The sequence below is a fragment of the Apteryx mantelli genome, chromosome 5 (genome assembly GCF_036417845.1).
Source record: "Apteryx mantelli isolate bAptMan1 chromosome 5, bAptMan1.hap1, whole genome shotgun sequence".
NCBI lineage: Eukaryota > Metazoa > Chordata > Aves > Apterygiformes > Apterygidae > Apteryx > Apteryx mantelli.
Genome location: NC_089982.1, coordinates 22,505,581 through 22,521,196, shown reverse-complemented (window position 1 = coordinate 22,521,196; position 15,616 = coordinate 22,505,581). Strand labels below are relative to the sequence as shown.

Genomic DNA, 15,616 nt, shown 5'->3' with positions numbered 1-15,616 from the left:
CTTTAACAACTTAATGGTCACTGCACCATGAGGCTGAAGATAGGAGTAATATAAAAGCTGTTGGCTTAGCTTAGTGTCTTTCTAGATTGAAAGAGAAAGGGAATTAGCCTGGAAAGCTGCATCATGAGCACAACCTGAGGCCTGGAAGTTGGTTGGTTCGTTTGTTTGTTTAAGAAACCTGTGAAATATTTCTGCCAGCATCCAGGAACCGAAGGATCTGAGAAGTCCTCACAACACTCTCTCTGGGAATCTGTTGCTTTAAAGCTTCCACTACAAATGAGTAAACAAAGTTTTGTAACAGGCAGCTAGCATTAAACAGCTGCCTGAGCTGGAACAGTTAGCACAGTGTTTTTACTGTAAACATCTGAACAGCTTCCATACTAATAAAATAGAAATATGAGTAGAAAATGTACAATGAAGAGCTATCCACATGTAGTCTCCAATAAATGAAAATAATTGCTTATACTTTTCAATAGCATATTATTAGCTGAATGTTTCAGACAAATTTTGGTTACCTTCCTGTTCTGTAAGAACAGCGGACATTTTTCAAATTTGGGGCATCTCATAAACAGAGACAGTTATTATCCATAGACTGGAGGGAAGGAGGAAAGGAGAAATAGTATAGACATACAAAGTATACACAAGACCTGCACCCCTGTACAGAATGCTACCACTCTATTACCTTAGCTACGTACAGAAAAGTACCTAAGGCTCAAAGTCTAAAAAAACTGTAAATTTAGATTCTGTGGCCTGTCAGTGTTTACTTATATTTAATTGGTTACTAATGTTGTAATTATAATAATGAATTCCAGACTATTCATCATCATAATTTGTTTTCTGCATTTGGGATTAAATTCAACCAATTTATTCTGAAGAATTAGCTAGTCTTGCAGTGAAAGTTATGAAATCTATAGAATGTATTTTACAGAAATTTCATGGCAGTTAGTGAGCTCATCAGTTTGTCTTCTAGACAACTTCTCTCAAATCAGCATCTGTCTTTTATTTCCTTTATGTTTTGGCTTGTTTTCATTTTTTGTTTTGTCTTTTTTTTTGTTTTTCTGCACAGTCTTAAGTGCATTTTCAAAGCATTAGTGTTGAGACACTTTTCCCATGGCTATTAATTCATTTACTTCCATATAATCGCTGTCTTTTGCTCAGATTGCTTTGTTTTTCTATCAGTGGTCTGAATGTCCTTTGAAAATAAGATATTTCCACTGAAGAAGTGATATTGGCACATAATGGATCAGTTAGGAAGGCATGCAGTACAGAAAAATGAGCAAAACCCTGACCATTTTTGTAATAGTAAAAAATATTCTAATAATTATAGATTGATATTTCTTTGAAACATTTCTACAGTTGAAATACTTTTACTTAGAACTGATTATTTTGCAGATCTCTTTTTACCTATATGAATATACACATATATTTGTATGTGTGCATATATGTATATTCAGAAGCAGAGCCATGCCATAAATAGCTGAAGATTATATGCATATGGGAAACACACCAAAGGCACATGAAAATAGAGAGTAGAGCAGAATCTAAGCAGGACTGTTATATGTGTATTGTAACCAGCATATTGAATAATTTCCTGAGGGGAATGCTGAAACAAGGTGTGTTGCTGTATACCAGATACTTTCTTAAGAAGAATATATATAACTGAGGCTAATTCTTGATATTGGTTGGTTCACTGTTTGTCAGATTAACGCCATAGGAATTTCATACTTGGGTATATAACTGAAAAGCCCTAGCTGGGGAATCTGTGTGTTGTTTATGAATTGTCTGTGCAAATTAACTTTGCATGAGTATCATACTTTGCGTATAGCTTTGTCAAGAGGCAAATTAATTTGGAATATGTGGTCCTGTTGGCCATTCACCTGAGAAGTTCAGCTTCAGCATTGAGGAGAAAGATAGAAGCATCTCTATTAAAACAGCATTACCTTAGAGAAAATTCTGACTTCCAGCAAAGTTGGCTTATTGGGGAGGAATTGCCCAACTGTGATCTGGTATTGATCTCAAGATAGAGGAAGCTTTAAAGGTTTAAGAAAGCAGGAACTATTCTACTAAAATAGCAGGATGGAAGCAAGGACTTCTTTCATTCAGATCAGATCAGAGGAATTTACTGAAAGAGTTTAACAGGACAGTGGGAAGGGAAGGAGGAGGAAATAATGTCTTCTGAACATAGTCCCACGAGGACTCTGAAAGAAAGAGTGAAGTAGAGTATGGGGCCCTGCTATTAGACAGGGTGGATTCCTTCTGGTAGTTTACCTTTTTAAAAGAAAAAGAATGTCACAGTTGAATCGTGGGAAAGATATGGATAACTTCTCTGTGTGACATTCCTTTTTCAAAAGTAAGCTATAAATCCCAGAAAGCCAGAATTTTGAGAGTATGTTCTAACTACTGCAATATCTCCTGCATCAGCGCTAGCTTGCAAATTTGGGGACAGTTAGATGGCAGGGCTCCAGATCCACACAATGGGAACAGATAGAAGCAATGCTCCCAAAAAGTGCCAGAGAGACAAAGAAAAGAGGCGGCACTGTAGCCTAGCGAGTACAGGATAGCGTAAAGCAGAGGAGTGCAGCACCCAAAGCTTCTGCAATGAATTAGTTAGACTGGAGCTTCTGGTTCTGTGAAAATAAATTCAAGAATAAAATGGAAATTATACAGTTATTACAGATTGGCAGGCATTAAAGACATCTCTGTTGCCTTCTAAGATTTTGGCCAGGAAGACATCGTGTAAAAGCAGATTTTAAGTTATTTCTGGACAGGCAGAGCCTAATGTTTTTCATTTTCTAGATAGTTCAGGAGGCCAGTCAGATCTGCGATACTGGAAAAACATACAAAGATGTCCAAGCTTCTACTACCAAAAAAATAATAAGAAAGGGGATATAGTAATATATATAATATAATATATATATATATAAAATAAGGAGATCTTATTAACGTGTACAAGCATCTTAAGGGACGGTGTCAAGAGGATGGAGCCAGACTCTTTTCAGTGGTGCCCAGTGACAGGACACGAGGCAACGGGCACAAACTGAAACACAGACACTTCCATCTGAACATGAGGAAAAACTTCTTCACTGTGAGGGTGACGGAGCACTGGCACAGGTTGCCCAGAGAGGTTGTGGAGTCTCCTTCTCTGGAGGTATTCAAAACCTGCCTGGACACGATCCTGTGCAATGTGCTCTAGGTGACCCTGCTTGAGCAGGGGGGTTGGACTAGATGATCTCCAGAGGTCCCTTCCAACCTCAACCATTCTGTGATTCTGTGAAAGTATTTTTGAAGAAGCTTCATAGTGACAAACCTAGCAGTTTTATCTATGACTGAGAATTTAATCTATTCTTTTACTCAGGGAGAAGTCTTCTTTAGGTTACAATGTGCTGTTATATTTTATTTTTAGTGTCAAACTGATATACTGACTTGGCTTTATTTATTTTTATTTTTTTGATACTTACTACTGCCCATACTGAATTCATTTTCTAATCATATGGATGCCATATGTATTCTTTACACACTGACTATATTTCAGAATTTATTATTGTATCCTTTTAATATACTGCTATTACATGTTCAAAGTCCAGTATATTTATATGCTGTAGATATGTTTACCACTAGCAAATTATGAGGCATTGTAAAAATCGTATTCATCAACATAATTTTCTATAATCATTGCAAAATGGGATCGTGTGAAAACTTGCGGAGGAAAGAAAAGTACCTCAAAATGTCTATGCTCCTGTATATATAAATATTTTAACTAACTCTCAGTTTGTAGAGGGAAACATTTCTTTGAACATTTAGGACAGAAAATGACTATTGAACAAGAGACCTAGCGATGAAATTATCCTTTGCTTTTGAGTGACCGCTAAGAAACATCTTCCACTGTAACTGCATGTTTTGGCCTTTCAGTTTTGGCCACAGTATTGGCAGTGCATTCATATTTAGGCCTCTTACTAAGGAGATAAATGCCAGAGCATGGAATTGTAAGTATTCCAGGCTCCAAGGGGAGAGCAGAGCCAGGCTCCGTAATGAGCATACTGGCAACTGATTCAGTTATTATAATATTAGTAATATCTCTGCTAAGTAATGGCCCATATGCATACCGCATGATGGATGACCCCTAAGCAGAAATCAGATCACCAGGGTTTCAGTGCTGTGCATGCTGTGAGAGCTGGTCCCAAGTCAAAACTCTGTAGTACTAGTTCATGCTCATAGGTTCCTGCTTGGAAAAAACAGTGCAATCGTTCCACTTTCTCCATTTGGTAGTATACATAAGGGATACTGGAAAGGTCTGTGAGTTTGACTACTCCCATTAAAACAGTAGTCTGCAACCAGTGGTTCACAGGCAGCACATTGCCTCTGAGATCTGACATTGCTCAGGGCTAAAAGGAAATTAAAAAGTTAAAAATGAGGCCAGCAGGGAGAGGAGTGTATGATGTTGCTGTGTCATGTTACTTGTTCGGTATTGTTGCCCAGAGGCCAGAGAAGTTTGGGGAACCACTCTTTTAAGCACTTCTAAAGTGAAACAGATGCCATTCTCTTGTTTCAACAAATGTTATAGTACGACCTCGTTAGTCTTTGTCATTATATAGTAAAAACCACTTTATGCACAGAAGTGTTTTCTGCTACAGTAATACACCTGGGTGTTTATGGGTAAGTTCCTTTTCCTCCTTGCCTGATCCATATGTCTCCTTCTCTGTCTCCAGGTACCAGATACACACAGGACTTCAGCATTCTATTATAAGGCCTACCCAGCCCAACTGTTTACCTCTGGATAATGTGACACTACCTCAGAAGCTGAAAGAGGTTGGTTATTCAACACACATGGTTGGCAAGTGGCACCTGGGGTTTTATCGCAAAGAATGCATGCCCACGCAGAGAGGATTTGATACTTTTTTTGGCTCCCTCTTAGGCAGTGGTGATTATTACACTCACTTCAAATGCGACAGCCCTGGGATATGTGGCTATGACCTGTATGAGAACGACAGTGCAGCTTGGGATCATGACAATGGCATCTACTCAACACAGATGTACACACAAAAAGTACAACAAATCTTAGCTTCTCATAACCCCAGGAAACCTATATTCTTATATATTGCTTACCAAGCTGTTCATTCGCCTCTTCAGGCACCAGGCAAGTATTTTGAACATTATCGATCAATAAATAACATAAACAGGCGAAGATATGCTGCCATGCTAGCTTGTTTGGATGAAGCCATAAACAACGTAACCCTTGCTTTAAAGAAGTATGGCTACTATGACAATAGCATTATCATATACTCTTCAGATAATGGTGGGCAGCCAATGGCTGGAGGAAGTAACTGGCCTCTCAGAGGAAGCAAAGGGACCTATTGGGAAGGAGGAATCCGTGCTGTTGGTTTTGTCCATAGTCCCCTTCTGAAAAACAAAGGGTCTGTGTGTAAGGAGCTTGTGCACATCACAGACTGGTTCCCTACTTTGATCACACTGGCAGAAGGGCAGATTGATGAAGATATCCAGCTGGATGGCTATGATATATGGGAAACCATTAGCGAAGGCAGACGTTCTCCAAGGGTAGACATCTTACACAATATTGACCCTATTTACACCAAAGCCAAAAATGGGTCCTGGGCAGCAGGCTATGGGATCTGGAACACAGCAATCCAATCAGCCATCAGAGTGAATCATTGGAAACTACTGACAGGAAATCCAGGATATAGTGACTGGGTACCTCCGCAGGCTTTTAGCAACGCAGGCCCCAATCGCTGGCATAATGAACGTGTTTCTTGGTCAGCTGGCAAAACAGTGTGGCTTTTCAACATTACTGCTGATCCATATGAACGAGTGGACCTTTCTGCAAGGTATCCAGATATAGTGAAGGAGTTATTGCGGAGACTTTCGCAGTTCAATAAGACTGCAGTTCCTGTTCGATACCCACCTAAGGACCCTCGGAGTAACCCTAAGCTTAATGGAGGAGTCTGGGGTCCATGGTTTAAAGAGGATGAAAAGAAAAAGAAATCAGATAAAAATAAAGGTGTGAACAAACAAAAGAATAAGAACAAGAAAAAAGCGAATCGGAAAAAAGGGCAATCATTGCATTGCCATTCACGTCTTGCTGGTGGATAGACTTGAGCATGTTCTTTTGCCAAGTCTAAGTCAGCTTGGCCCAGCTTTCTTGAACCTCTGACAGAACATACTAGAAATGACAGCTCTGCACTATGGATGAAAGCCGTCATCTTTTTGTTTGTTCTCAAATTTCACCTGCACAAGATATCTTGAGACTCTGCCTTGAGTGTATGTAAATGTCCACATGACAAACTTTCTCCTCTGCAGGATGAATGGTGCTCAGCCATCAGAACTACATTCCAGATAACAATGAGATAACTCCAAACTTCAGTAATCCCATTTTTGACGAACAAATGGTGGGGTGATTCCATGCTTAGATTAGTCTGAATATTTGGAGAGTGTGAAGAGGTTAATGGCAAATGTTCTCAAACAGACAGATCATTCACAGGGAGAAAGGAAAAACAAAACTTGACAACTTCTATTGGTCAGTGTTAGTCACCAGGCTATGACTTTTTTGATACAGCACAGCAAAACACGAAGCCTTCAGAGGGGGGGTGTGTGTGTGTGTGTGTGTGTGCGTGCGTGTGCGTGTGTGTGCGTGTGCGTGTGTGTGTGTGTGTGTGTGTGAGGGGGGAACCTGACAGGAGGAAAGCTGCTTTGAATTAGACTGTGTCTGTCTTACATAAATCAGAATTTCTTTTTAATTCCCTAGATGTGCTAAGCTTCCCTCACTTCCAGTAAAACCTGAAGGCTGTTATTCAGCACACATGAACAGCTAGCACATGCCTTGTATAATTTATTATAGGCATAGACAAAAGCACGTCACCAAAGTGAATGTAATATTTAAACACTTTAAGATAACTATACTACAGTACATTAAAGACATAATTTATTTTACAGCGCAATACTTAGTTCTCTTCCATTAAAACTTTAATTAGTGGGTGATGCAAGGCACCCCTTTGGGTGCGAGGGTTGTTTTTTCCCTTTGATTTTTAACTTTGTTTCAACTCTATCATTCAAAGAGTTGTATTTAACAGTCCAAGTCCTCAGAGTACCGTAAAACAAGAAAATACTGTAGATACTGCTAGAATGAGGAAAGGAGAATGATTCAGGTACATCATTTCATTGTGTATTTGCCTCCAATTATTTTGAATGTAACAAAGTGATTATTTAATTTAGTAGTCATGTGTATATTGTTCAGTTTCTGTACAGAAGCTGGACCATCTTTTTGCTTTGGGGGAAAATTCTACTTTAAACCTTTTATTTATGTATCTATTAAAATAGTTTATTTTTATGGCATTCATAAAAGTAGTCTGTCTCTTTCTGCATCAAAGATAGCAATCATGTCCTTGTTTAATTTAAGTGAACTGAATAAGCTTTTCATTTCTATTATTTTTTGGTGCAGGGATGATTTTATGGTATTACCCTTATGAAACAGAATTCCTCCTTCCAATATGTATATAATTTGAGACATGGTTCAAACTTTATGCTTTTTGAAGTGTCTGATAACAAAAAAAGAATTCTCAGGTGCCTAGATGGATGATTAATGGATGTACTGATTTCATATTCTTGGCCATCTATGGTAAGTGTTACAATACATATGCAAATGTAAGTCTCAACATAAATTACATTAAGTAAAATTGATACTTCGTTTGTTAAATAGCTATCACGTATTTTGGTAAAATTTAAAATAAGCATGGTTTCCAACTATATCTCACTTGACACAAAAATCACGTTGATACAAATGGATTACAGCTGAAAAATTAAAGGTTTGCAAAATCAGTGCACACTAAAATCTGAATCATGTCCAACAAACCAAAAAAAATCTATCATTTTTGGAAAGAAATGTAACTGCAGGCATACACTAACAAAAATTAATAAATTGCAAATGTTCATCTATACATCAGAATAAAGCTGTCATTAACAAACTCATAGGAACTAGCTAGCCATATTTTAGAGTTATTTTTGTAATAAATCACACTGTGGAGAAGATAAGAATGGGCATCTTGAATAGTTACCCATAAATAATAATCATAAAAGGATAATGTATAGCCACATAAGTGTTTAATGTTGTCATCATTCCCTTTTTCATACTGTATGGTCCTAATAGGAATAATTAATGTTCTTAGGATTCTGTCTAGCTTTACTTAAGATCTAGAATATTCAGTGACTAATCAGGAAGTCAGCTGTTCTTTGATTTCTCAATTCTTTTAAATGTAATATTGATGTCCTTAGAAGAAATGATAATAACATCTTAAGATACTATACTGCAAAGTGTCATGTATAAAATACACTGTCATTTTTTTTGTCTTTGAGAAAAATCTGAGACTTTTTAAGGCAGTCTGGGGCACTTATAACACACGTACTTGTACAAATGTTCAGGCACTTTTTATAATATACCTTTCTACTTTGTGAAAGAATCTACATTTCAGTAATCGACATTAGGAGAGAACTCAAGGAAGCAGGAATTAATTTTGAAACAATATGCTGTCTGGTTTACTTCTTAACACATAAATCATTATGTTTTTGTTTGAAATACCCTTGTGTTGCACACTGAGCTCAGCATCAGAAAGAAGGAGTAATATTTTCAACTTTCCAAGGTCATTTAGAAAGGGTCAAAATTAGATCACGTATAAGGTAAACTATATATAAAACAGGACTGAGACATTTTAATTTATTTTGCCATCATCTTTTGGCATAATAGAAATAAAGGCACTGTAATGCAGTGTCATCATTGTAGAAACAATGTTCCTCCCCTTTCCATGAAACGTTTCATCATTGCTTTGGCTTTTATTGGTCTGAAGCAACCAGAGAGCATAATTACATTTTATTCCATGATTATTTATTTCTGTTCTCTCTCAGGGCAAAATGGGAGTCCTTGAAAGTAATCAGTGCAAAGCAGAGCAGCAGATCAGTTCTTGTGTGCCTTATGCATATACGCCACAGCAGAAAGTGTTCACAGTACACAGTGGGAGTGCATTTTCTGAGGCTGCGCCGGCTCTTAGCTGATACCCTTAAAGTCGATACTCTGATCTGGTATAGGGCAAAAGTTGGATAACAGTTGGATTAGGGAAAAAACACAGTTTGGAAACCTTCCTGAATCTTTTACTGAAAATATCCTGAGGTGAAAATATCCCATTACAATTTTCCTATCTGCTCTGGCACACTACTTCTCTTTTCATACCAACAGTACAATGGTCTCTAGCTTTTGGTGACAGCACTTAGGTCTCAAAGCTGACTTTCTGTTTACAGAGTTGTAAATAATTCAAATACTCTCATAGCAGGCTTGCACAGGTAATGTATGTCTCAGAATGCATTGCATGTCCAATCTTGGAGAAGGTATGAGAGGTAAACACTGCAACCAGTGAAGAAAGGGCTACTAGCCTTAACTGAAACCATAGTCCTAGATTCTGAAGCAAAACCAACAGCTCTCCTAATTGCTGGACAAGCATACTGAGGGAGTTACCACTTTACTGAAGCTAATATGTTTGTGCAAAGGCAGTCTTGAAAACTAACTGATACTTGTTGTAAATTATAGTAAGTGGTCTCCCTATCCACATCTTGAAGAGATCTAGAAAAAAACTGGATGGAAGTAGGAAGGGTGGGGAGGATTTTTTTATTACTATTTTTAAGGTGCCTTAAGCCTTCTATTTGCCATATACTATTATGGGTACAGGAAAAAGGTGGGACTGATAGTATCTCTCTGATTTTTCATCCACACCTTTGGAAGGACCAGCCTGAGCAGGGAGGCTATATTTCTTTCTTTTTCCATGTATTGTTGATAGCTGTGATCCAGGATCATCATTTCTACAACAAAGCAACCTGAAGAGTGAGAAGCATAACTGAAGGGCAGGGAGGAAGAAAGAAAAGCTCAAGAAAGAAAAGAAGCAGAAGCAAGAAAACCTTGCCTTCTGACATGGCCTCCCTGAACGTAGTGTATCATTCTTATTCTCTTTTTAAAATTCTGCAAGTGTGAAAAATATTTGTGTTGTTCTTTTCAGGCTTTCTTAACCTTTTTTTTAAATTCTTTGGAGTATTTTTCAAATGGTTAAATAGTTTTATCATCCACTATTAAGTTAGCTATTGTTATTATTATTTATCATTTAGCTTGACATAATGTTGGAGACAAAAGACTATCCTGGTTACAGAAAAAGATAAGTGTAATGGTAAGTAAATAAAAAAAACAGAACTTGTTATATATGGATTGTGTTGTAAGATATGAGGGAAAGTCCATGCAGTCTGAAGCTCAGGCATGGAAGATGAGTTATCGTAACTAATGGAGTCATTAGTGGCCAAAGCTATCCACAATAGATTCCTGCTTCTGCTGGGACATGAGGCTTTTTTGGAAAGTGAATTTGGCCATTAAAACCAGCAACTTTCTCTCTCTCCTTGGAAGTAATGGATGCTGATTGGATTTCATGCTGATGAAAGAGCACTCATGTTTCCGTCTGTACAGGATTATACATAATGGGTTATCTGAGGTATCATCTAGACAACTTTGAAACTTAGTTTCTTGTGGTTTCACGGCACAGAGTAAGCTGCTTTCTTTTTCTTTCTGTATTTCATGCACTGCACGTTCAGCAACCAAGACTCACACTCTTACGCTGCTGTCCACATTTTGAAAGTTGCCTTTTATAAAAAGCATTAATTTTTTTTAACAGAAAGTGAGATCACAATGAGAGACTGTTTAAGTTCAGATACTAGGCTGAAGCACTAAAGGAATAAACTAGGAAATGACTTGCTGTTAAAATTTATTTCACATTGAAATAACTTCAGATTTGGTTGATGGCAAAGAATAAGAGTAGCTTCCACAATGCAATTAGGCAAAAGAAATGGATGAGTCTGAATTCTTAAACTACAAGGAGATACTGAATTCCTTTAGGTGGCATTCTTCAGGGTGAATGGAGGTGCTGGATCTCCCAGCTTCCATTCCAAAAGTGGTTCAGAAAATCTCTGAAGAAAGGAAGAAAATTACATGTGATGTATTTTCTAGGATTTTTTCCAGATATGAAGATACTGGTATGAACAAAGAACCTTTCTTTCTTTGACTATTATTGTGCATTATACGTAAGTCCTGGAAACAATGCTTTGTAATTTTTAATATCTAGCATTCACAGACTAACCACAGGTTCCTTCTATCATCTTACTTTAAACCCAGTGAATATTTGTCAGGGATGTTTAAGCAAAGCAAATAAAATGCAGTTTGCTATATACTGTAAATTTAATTAATTGAAATAAGAACATTAGTCCACTTTTCCAAAAGATACATGAGCTCAGGAATGGGCACTGGAATATACATTTCATCATCCGTTGACTACCGACTTAATGAACTATACTCTCAGGACAGCTGTCCTCAGTACAGCTCTTGCTGTTCTCAATCTTTTATTTTTCTAGTTTCCAAAAAAAGGCAGAGAACACGTATTCCCACAAAGAGGAGCGTTTTTAGCAGTTAAATAACAAGCTTCAGTTCAGCATTCTGTTCCTGTTCAGCAAAGTACTCAATAATGTATTTAACTTTATTTCTCTGGAATATATTTAAAGGTCTTGATGGGGGGTTGTGTAAAAGGCAGGCCAGTGTGAACATAGAAAAATGTTCTCTTTCCCTGAATTATGCTTGTTTTCACCTCTGCCTTCTGGGAAGTTAATAATAATGGACATAAATATGAAAGAGGATCTAATTAAGTCCCTGGATTTGAACTAACATTGCAACATAGGTATATTCCATGATATGGTTATAAGCTACTTCATAAATTTCGTTTGTTTCAATTATAATCAGGGAAATGCTGTTAAAGTTTAGCTTGCAACTGAAGTAACAGAACTGATTAATGGCTGTTATTATTAATTTCCATAATGAGTGGAGAATAGGGTCCTGAAATGTCATACCGACATAGTCTGAAAAATAAATTTTTAAAATGCTAATAAAGAAACATAAGCGTCTCAGTAAAAGTCAAGTATTTAATCACCTAAACTGCAGAACGTGAAAAGAACATATGTGGTTTGTTGTCGTTTCCTAGATTTGCTTTAAAAGATTACTTTTGATACTTACTTCACAAGGCCATGATTATTCCTCTTTTAAATGCAGTTTTGCTTCTGCAAGTTAAAATTAGCTAGTACAGAACGCATGCAATATAAAGTAAAAGAAGTCCTAAAACTATGATTTTTTCTTCACTATAAGTATACAGAGGGCAATTTGGAAAAGGCCATAAATAGAATCCGAATCCAGTATATTTGGAGAGGTTTGCCAAACTCTAATGCAATAGACTAGTTTGTTCTTTTAAGACAACCATTTGTATTTTTTAAGATGGCTAGAGAGAGAGGGGAAACGTGGTCCTGTGAGAAAATGAAGAGTACAAAGCGGTGACTGGTATGATACATGGAGTGAAGAAATTGCAAGTTGCTTAATGGGAACATTTTGGGGGTTAAACTGAATGCCATTAAAGAAATACCTGATCTATTATCATCTTTTTTTTTTCTAAAATAAACAACCTTCAAAGTTCTGAATATTGGCAAAGCTTTAAGGCCAAGAGGGTAACTACTAATCTCTTACCTTTGGGCAACCCATTTAAATCTTCCTCTGACAGCATACCTTTTTTATATTGATTGGTCCTGGTTTTATTTGGTTTTTCATTAGCAGATTTTATTACATTTTATCATTCTGAATAGAATGAACATAATTAGTTTTGATAAAGAACATACTGGAACTTTTGGTCAGCACTGTTTATCTTTACCAAATTGCTTAGGTTCTCAAGTAATCACTCAGCAATCTCATAGCCAGACTTATTTCTAATTTACTGTAATAATTGCTCTCTTATTACTATGTGGATAGCTATTGAGGATTTGAAAATTACACTTACGTCATCCCCATTCTGCTGTGGCAACAGAAGAAAATGTCCACAGTAGACATGGGGATGAAATAAAAGTTCACCTCCACAATGAAGGGTTTGTAGAAGCACAGAGGGTGCACACTGCCCTGGCCTTTATCTGGTTGACTTCAAGAATTTGCAACCTTATGACGTCTGCCTTTAAACGCATTTTCTCTGAGATTTTCACTGCCACTAGATTTTTGCCTTCTCTTTGAAAGGACTAGGCTAAATGATTAATTTTGCTTTCTACATTGGATGTGAAATATTGCTTGGAAACCCCCCACTGTTGAAAGGCAGCGCAACAAGGTCAGGAAGTGCCTGATTTGTGTCAGCTGCTGCTGGGCATCCATGGAGGAGGAGCACACTATACTGGTTCCAGTCCCACCGCTCTGCTTAACCTCCTACAGGTCTAGCTACCAAGTCATTACAATGAAAGTGATTAAACTTTTTAGCCTGTGAGTATGCCAGGCTCCAATAGTAACACCCTGGCAAAGAGCACGTTCAGACCAAACAGTGTATTTTATGGTTCCTGTACTTTCTTTCCAATCACTTTCTTATTTCTATGCACTTACTAAACTTGTGGGATGGTTCTGTTAAAATCAGTAGAAGTTTTTCTCTATTACAGAGTCAACAGGGTGAGATCTCACCAACATCTGTTTCTTTCTCTTCTGTTTCATCCATGCCATCAAAGAACAGCATGCGAATTTGTACTACAAAACAGTCCTTAAGGTCCAGCTAAAATCGTACTGTCTTTCTTATGTTAGTCACTGTCGTTCCTCAGGGGAACACAGGAAAGCATTTTATACAATCAAATCCTAAATTCAGCTACAGAATCCATAAATGAATGATGATTTTCCACCTGTTCTTGTAGCCCTGTCTGGTTATACAGGAGACTTGTAAAATGTAGTGTCTTGTTAAAGACACAAGCTTGCTGGGTTGCAATTTAATTCCCATTTCATTACTTAAACCTAGTAACTTCTGTTTGGCTAGGAGATAACTGTTATTGGCTAAACTTCAAGAAAAGCATCCAGTTCTGATTTAAAGGCAGCAAAATATGAAGTATCTATTACTTCCCATTGGAAATGTGTTACAATGGTTAATACCTCTCTAAGTTAAAAAAATATATACCTTATTTTTAATCTAAATTTTGTCTGGCTACAGATTCCAGCCTTATGATGCCTTTCTTTCCTAGACTAAAGAGTCCTTTGGCACCTGGTGTTTTCTTCTTATTATTGCACTTTCATATTCCAATCTTGTTTTTAGAAGCTGAACAGATGGAGTCCTTAGGCTCTATCATTGTACGGCACTTTCTCCAGTTCCTGAGTAGGAGCTGTGCCTGTTTTGCATACCTTCTCCAGTTTCTCAGTAGACTATGAAAAATGTGAACATTGGGAGTGGATACCGTATTCCAGGATTAGTTTCACTCGAGCCATATAACAGAAGAAATATCATCTCCTCAAAAGTTGAGGAGTCCCCTACTCCTCTGCCTCTGATGAATTGCATGTCGCCTGTGACTCCTAAATTGATTTAAGGGTTTTCACCACCCAACCAATCTGCTGGTGCACCTTCAATGCACCACAGAGTTAGACATATTCCGTGTATAACTCCATAGGTTTTAGTCAAACACATTTTGAGTAGGCTAAATTTACCATGTAATCTATGTCACTTTGCATTTGCCTTTTTATATATCATTTTGACATTCTTTGTGTCACCTGCAAATTTTGTCTGCAGTCATTTTCTAATTAATTCCAAATAATACAAGGAAATTTTGCATGGACTAGACCTGATACTACTTCCTGTGAAAGCACCTGCTTTTGACAACAGTTTCTCATTGGCAGCTACATTCGAGGCATACCAGTTAGCCAGTGCTAATTCAGTTTTGTGTATGCTCGGCTTGTACTGAGTTATTTTAACCTGTTGACTGCTTGGTTCAAGTAGCAAAACAGTTTGGCGTTCAGGAGACTTGCAAGCCTAAAGCCGGTGTGGTGGCTGGTAGCCGCAGCGTTCAAGCTCGCTGCCCTGCCGGCAGCCCTGAACCTAGAGCATCCCCTACTGCTTGAATCTCGGGGTGACACGCCACGGCCAGGAGCCCGGGGAAGGGAACTGGCCCGTTAGTTTGGTGTTTACTCTGCTGTTCTGCGGGAGGCAGTCTCTTACCCCGTAGGTGTTGTTTAGTCTTATATAGAAAAAAGATAATCGAAATCTTGTTTGAAACTGCCCTAAAAGAAGGACTTTGGTGTTTTCTCACAGCAATTCCATTCTTTGTCTCAACTTCTACACCAGTTTTCTAAAAACTCCCTTTGCAAAACAGAAGATGAAAACTATAAAATAAAGAGAATATACAATAAACTATCCTAGTTATACTTTATATCTCAAAACATACTAATAGCAACCATGCCTATAATGTGCAATTAAGGGAAAATGTGGAGGTCCTTCTCTAAGGAGTAAAACTTCAGGTTACTTTTTCACATTTCATGATTCCAGATGGTAGTTGCTGTTTAAGTCACAGTTGTTTTAAATCTAATTCAAATGTAGCCTTCCAAGTAGCATACATAACTGGAGAGTTTCAGTGGCTGCATTTACCCAACAGGACACATTACAGATCATGTAGGTGAGTAATTAATGCTATAAAATAGCTTCTCCATTTCCATCACTACTGACAAATCCTTATTCTGATTTTCCTGATTCTGAGTATGACAGGTTGGTTT

At 37.6% G+C, this 15,616-nt stretch overlaps 1 protein-coding gene across 2 annotated transcripts in view; it reads left to right on the top strand.

Annotated features, from left to right (window-relative positions):
* The window catches only part of ARSJ (arylsulfatase family member J), a 50,813-nt gene extending 43,460 nt beyond the window's left edge, over positions 1-7,353 (top strand). For both annotated transcript variants that reach the window (XM_013951876.2, XM_067297633.1), the window contains exon 2: positions 4,707-7,353. In XM_013951876.2, coding sequence (XP_013807330.1) covers positions 4,707-6,105 — 1,399 coding nt within the window. In that variant the 3' untranslated portion in view covers positions 6,106-7,353. The remainder of the gene's footprint in view (positions 1-4,706) is intronic.
* Positions 7,354-15,616: the final 8,263 nt, after the last annotated feature.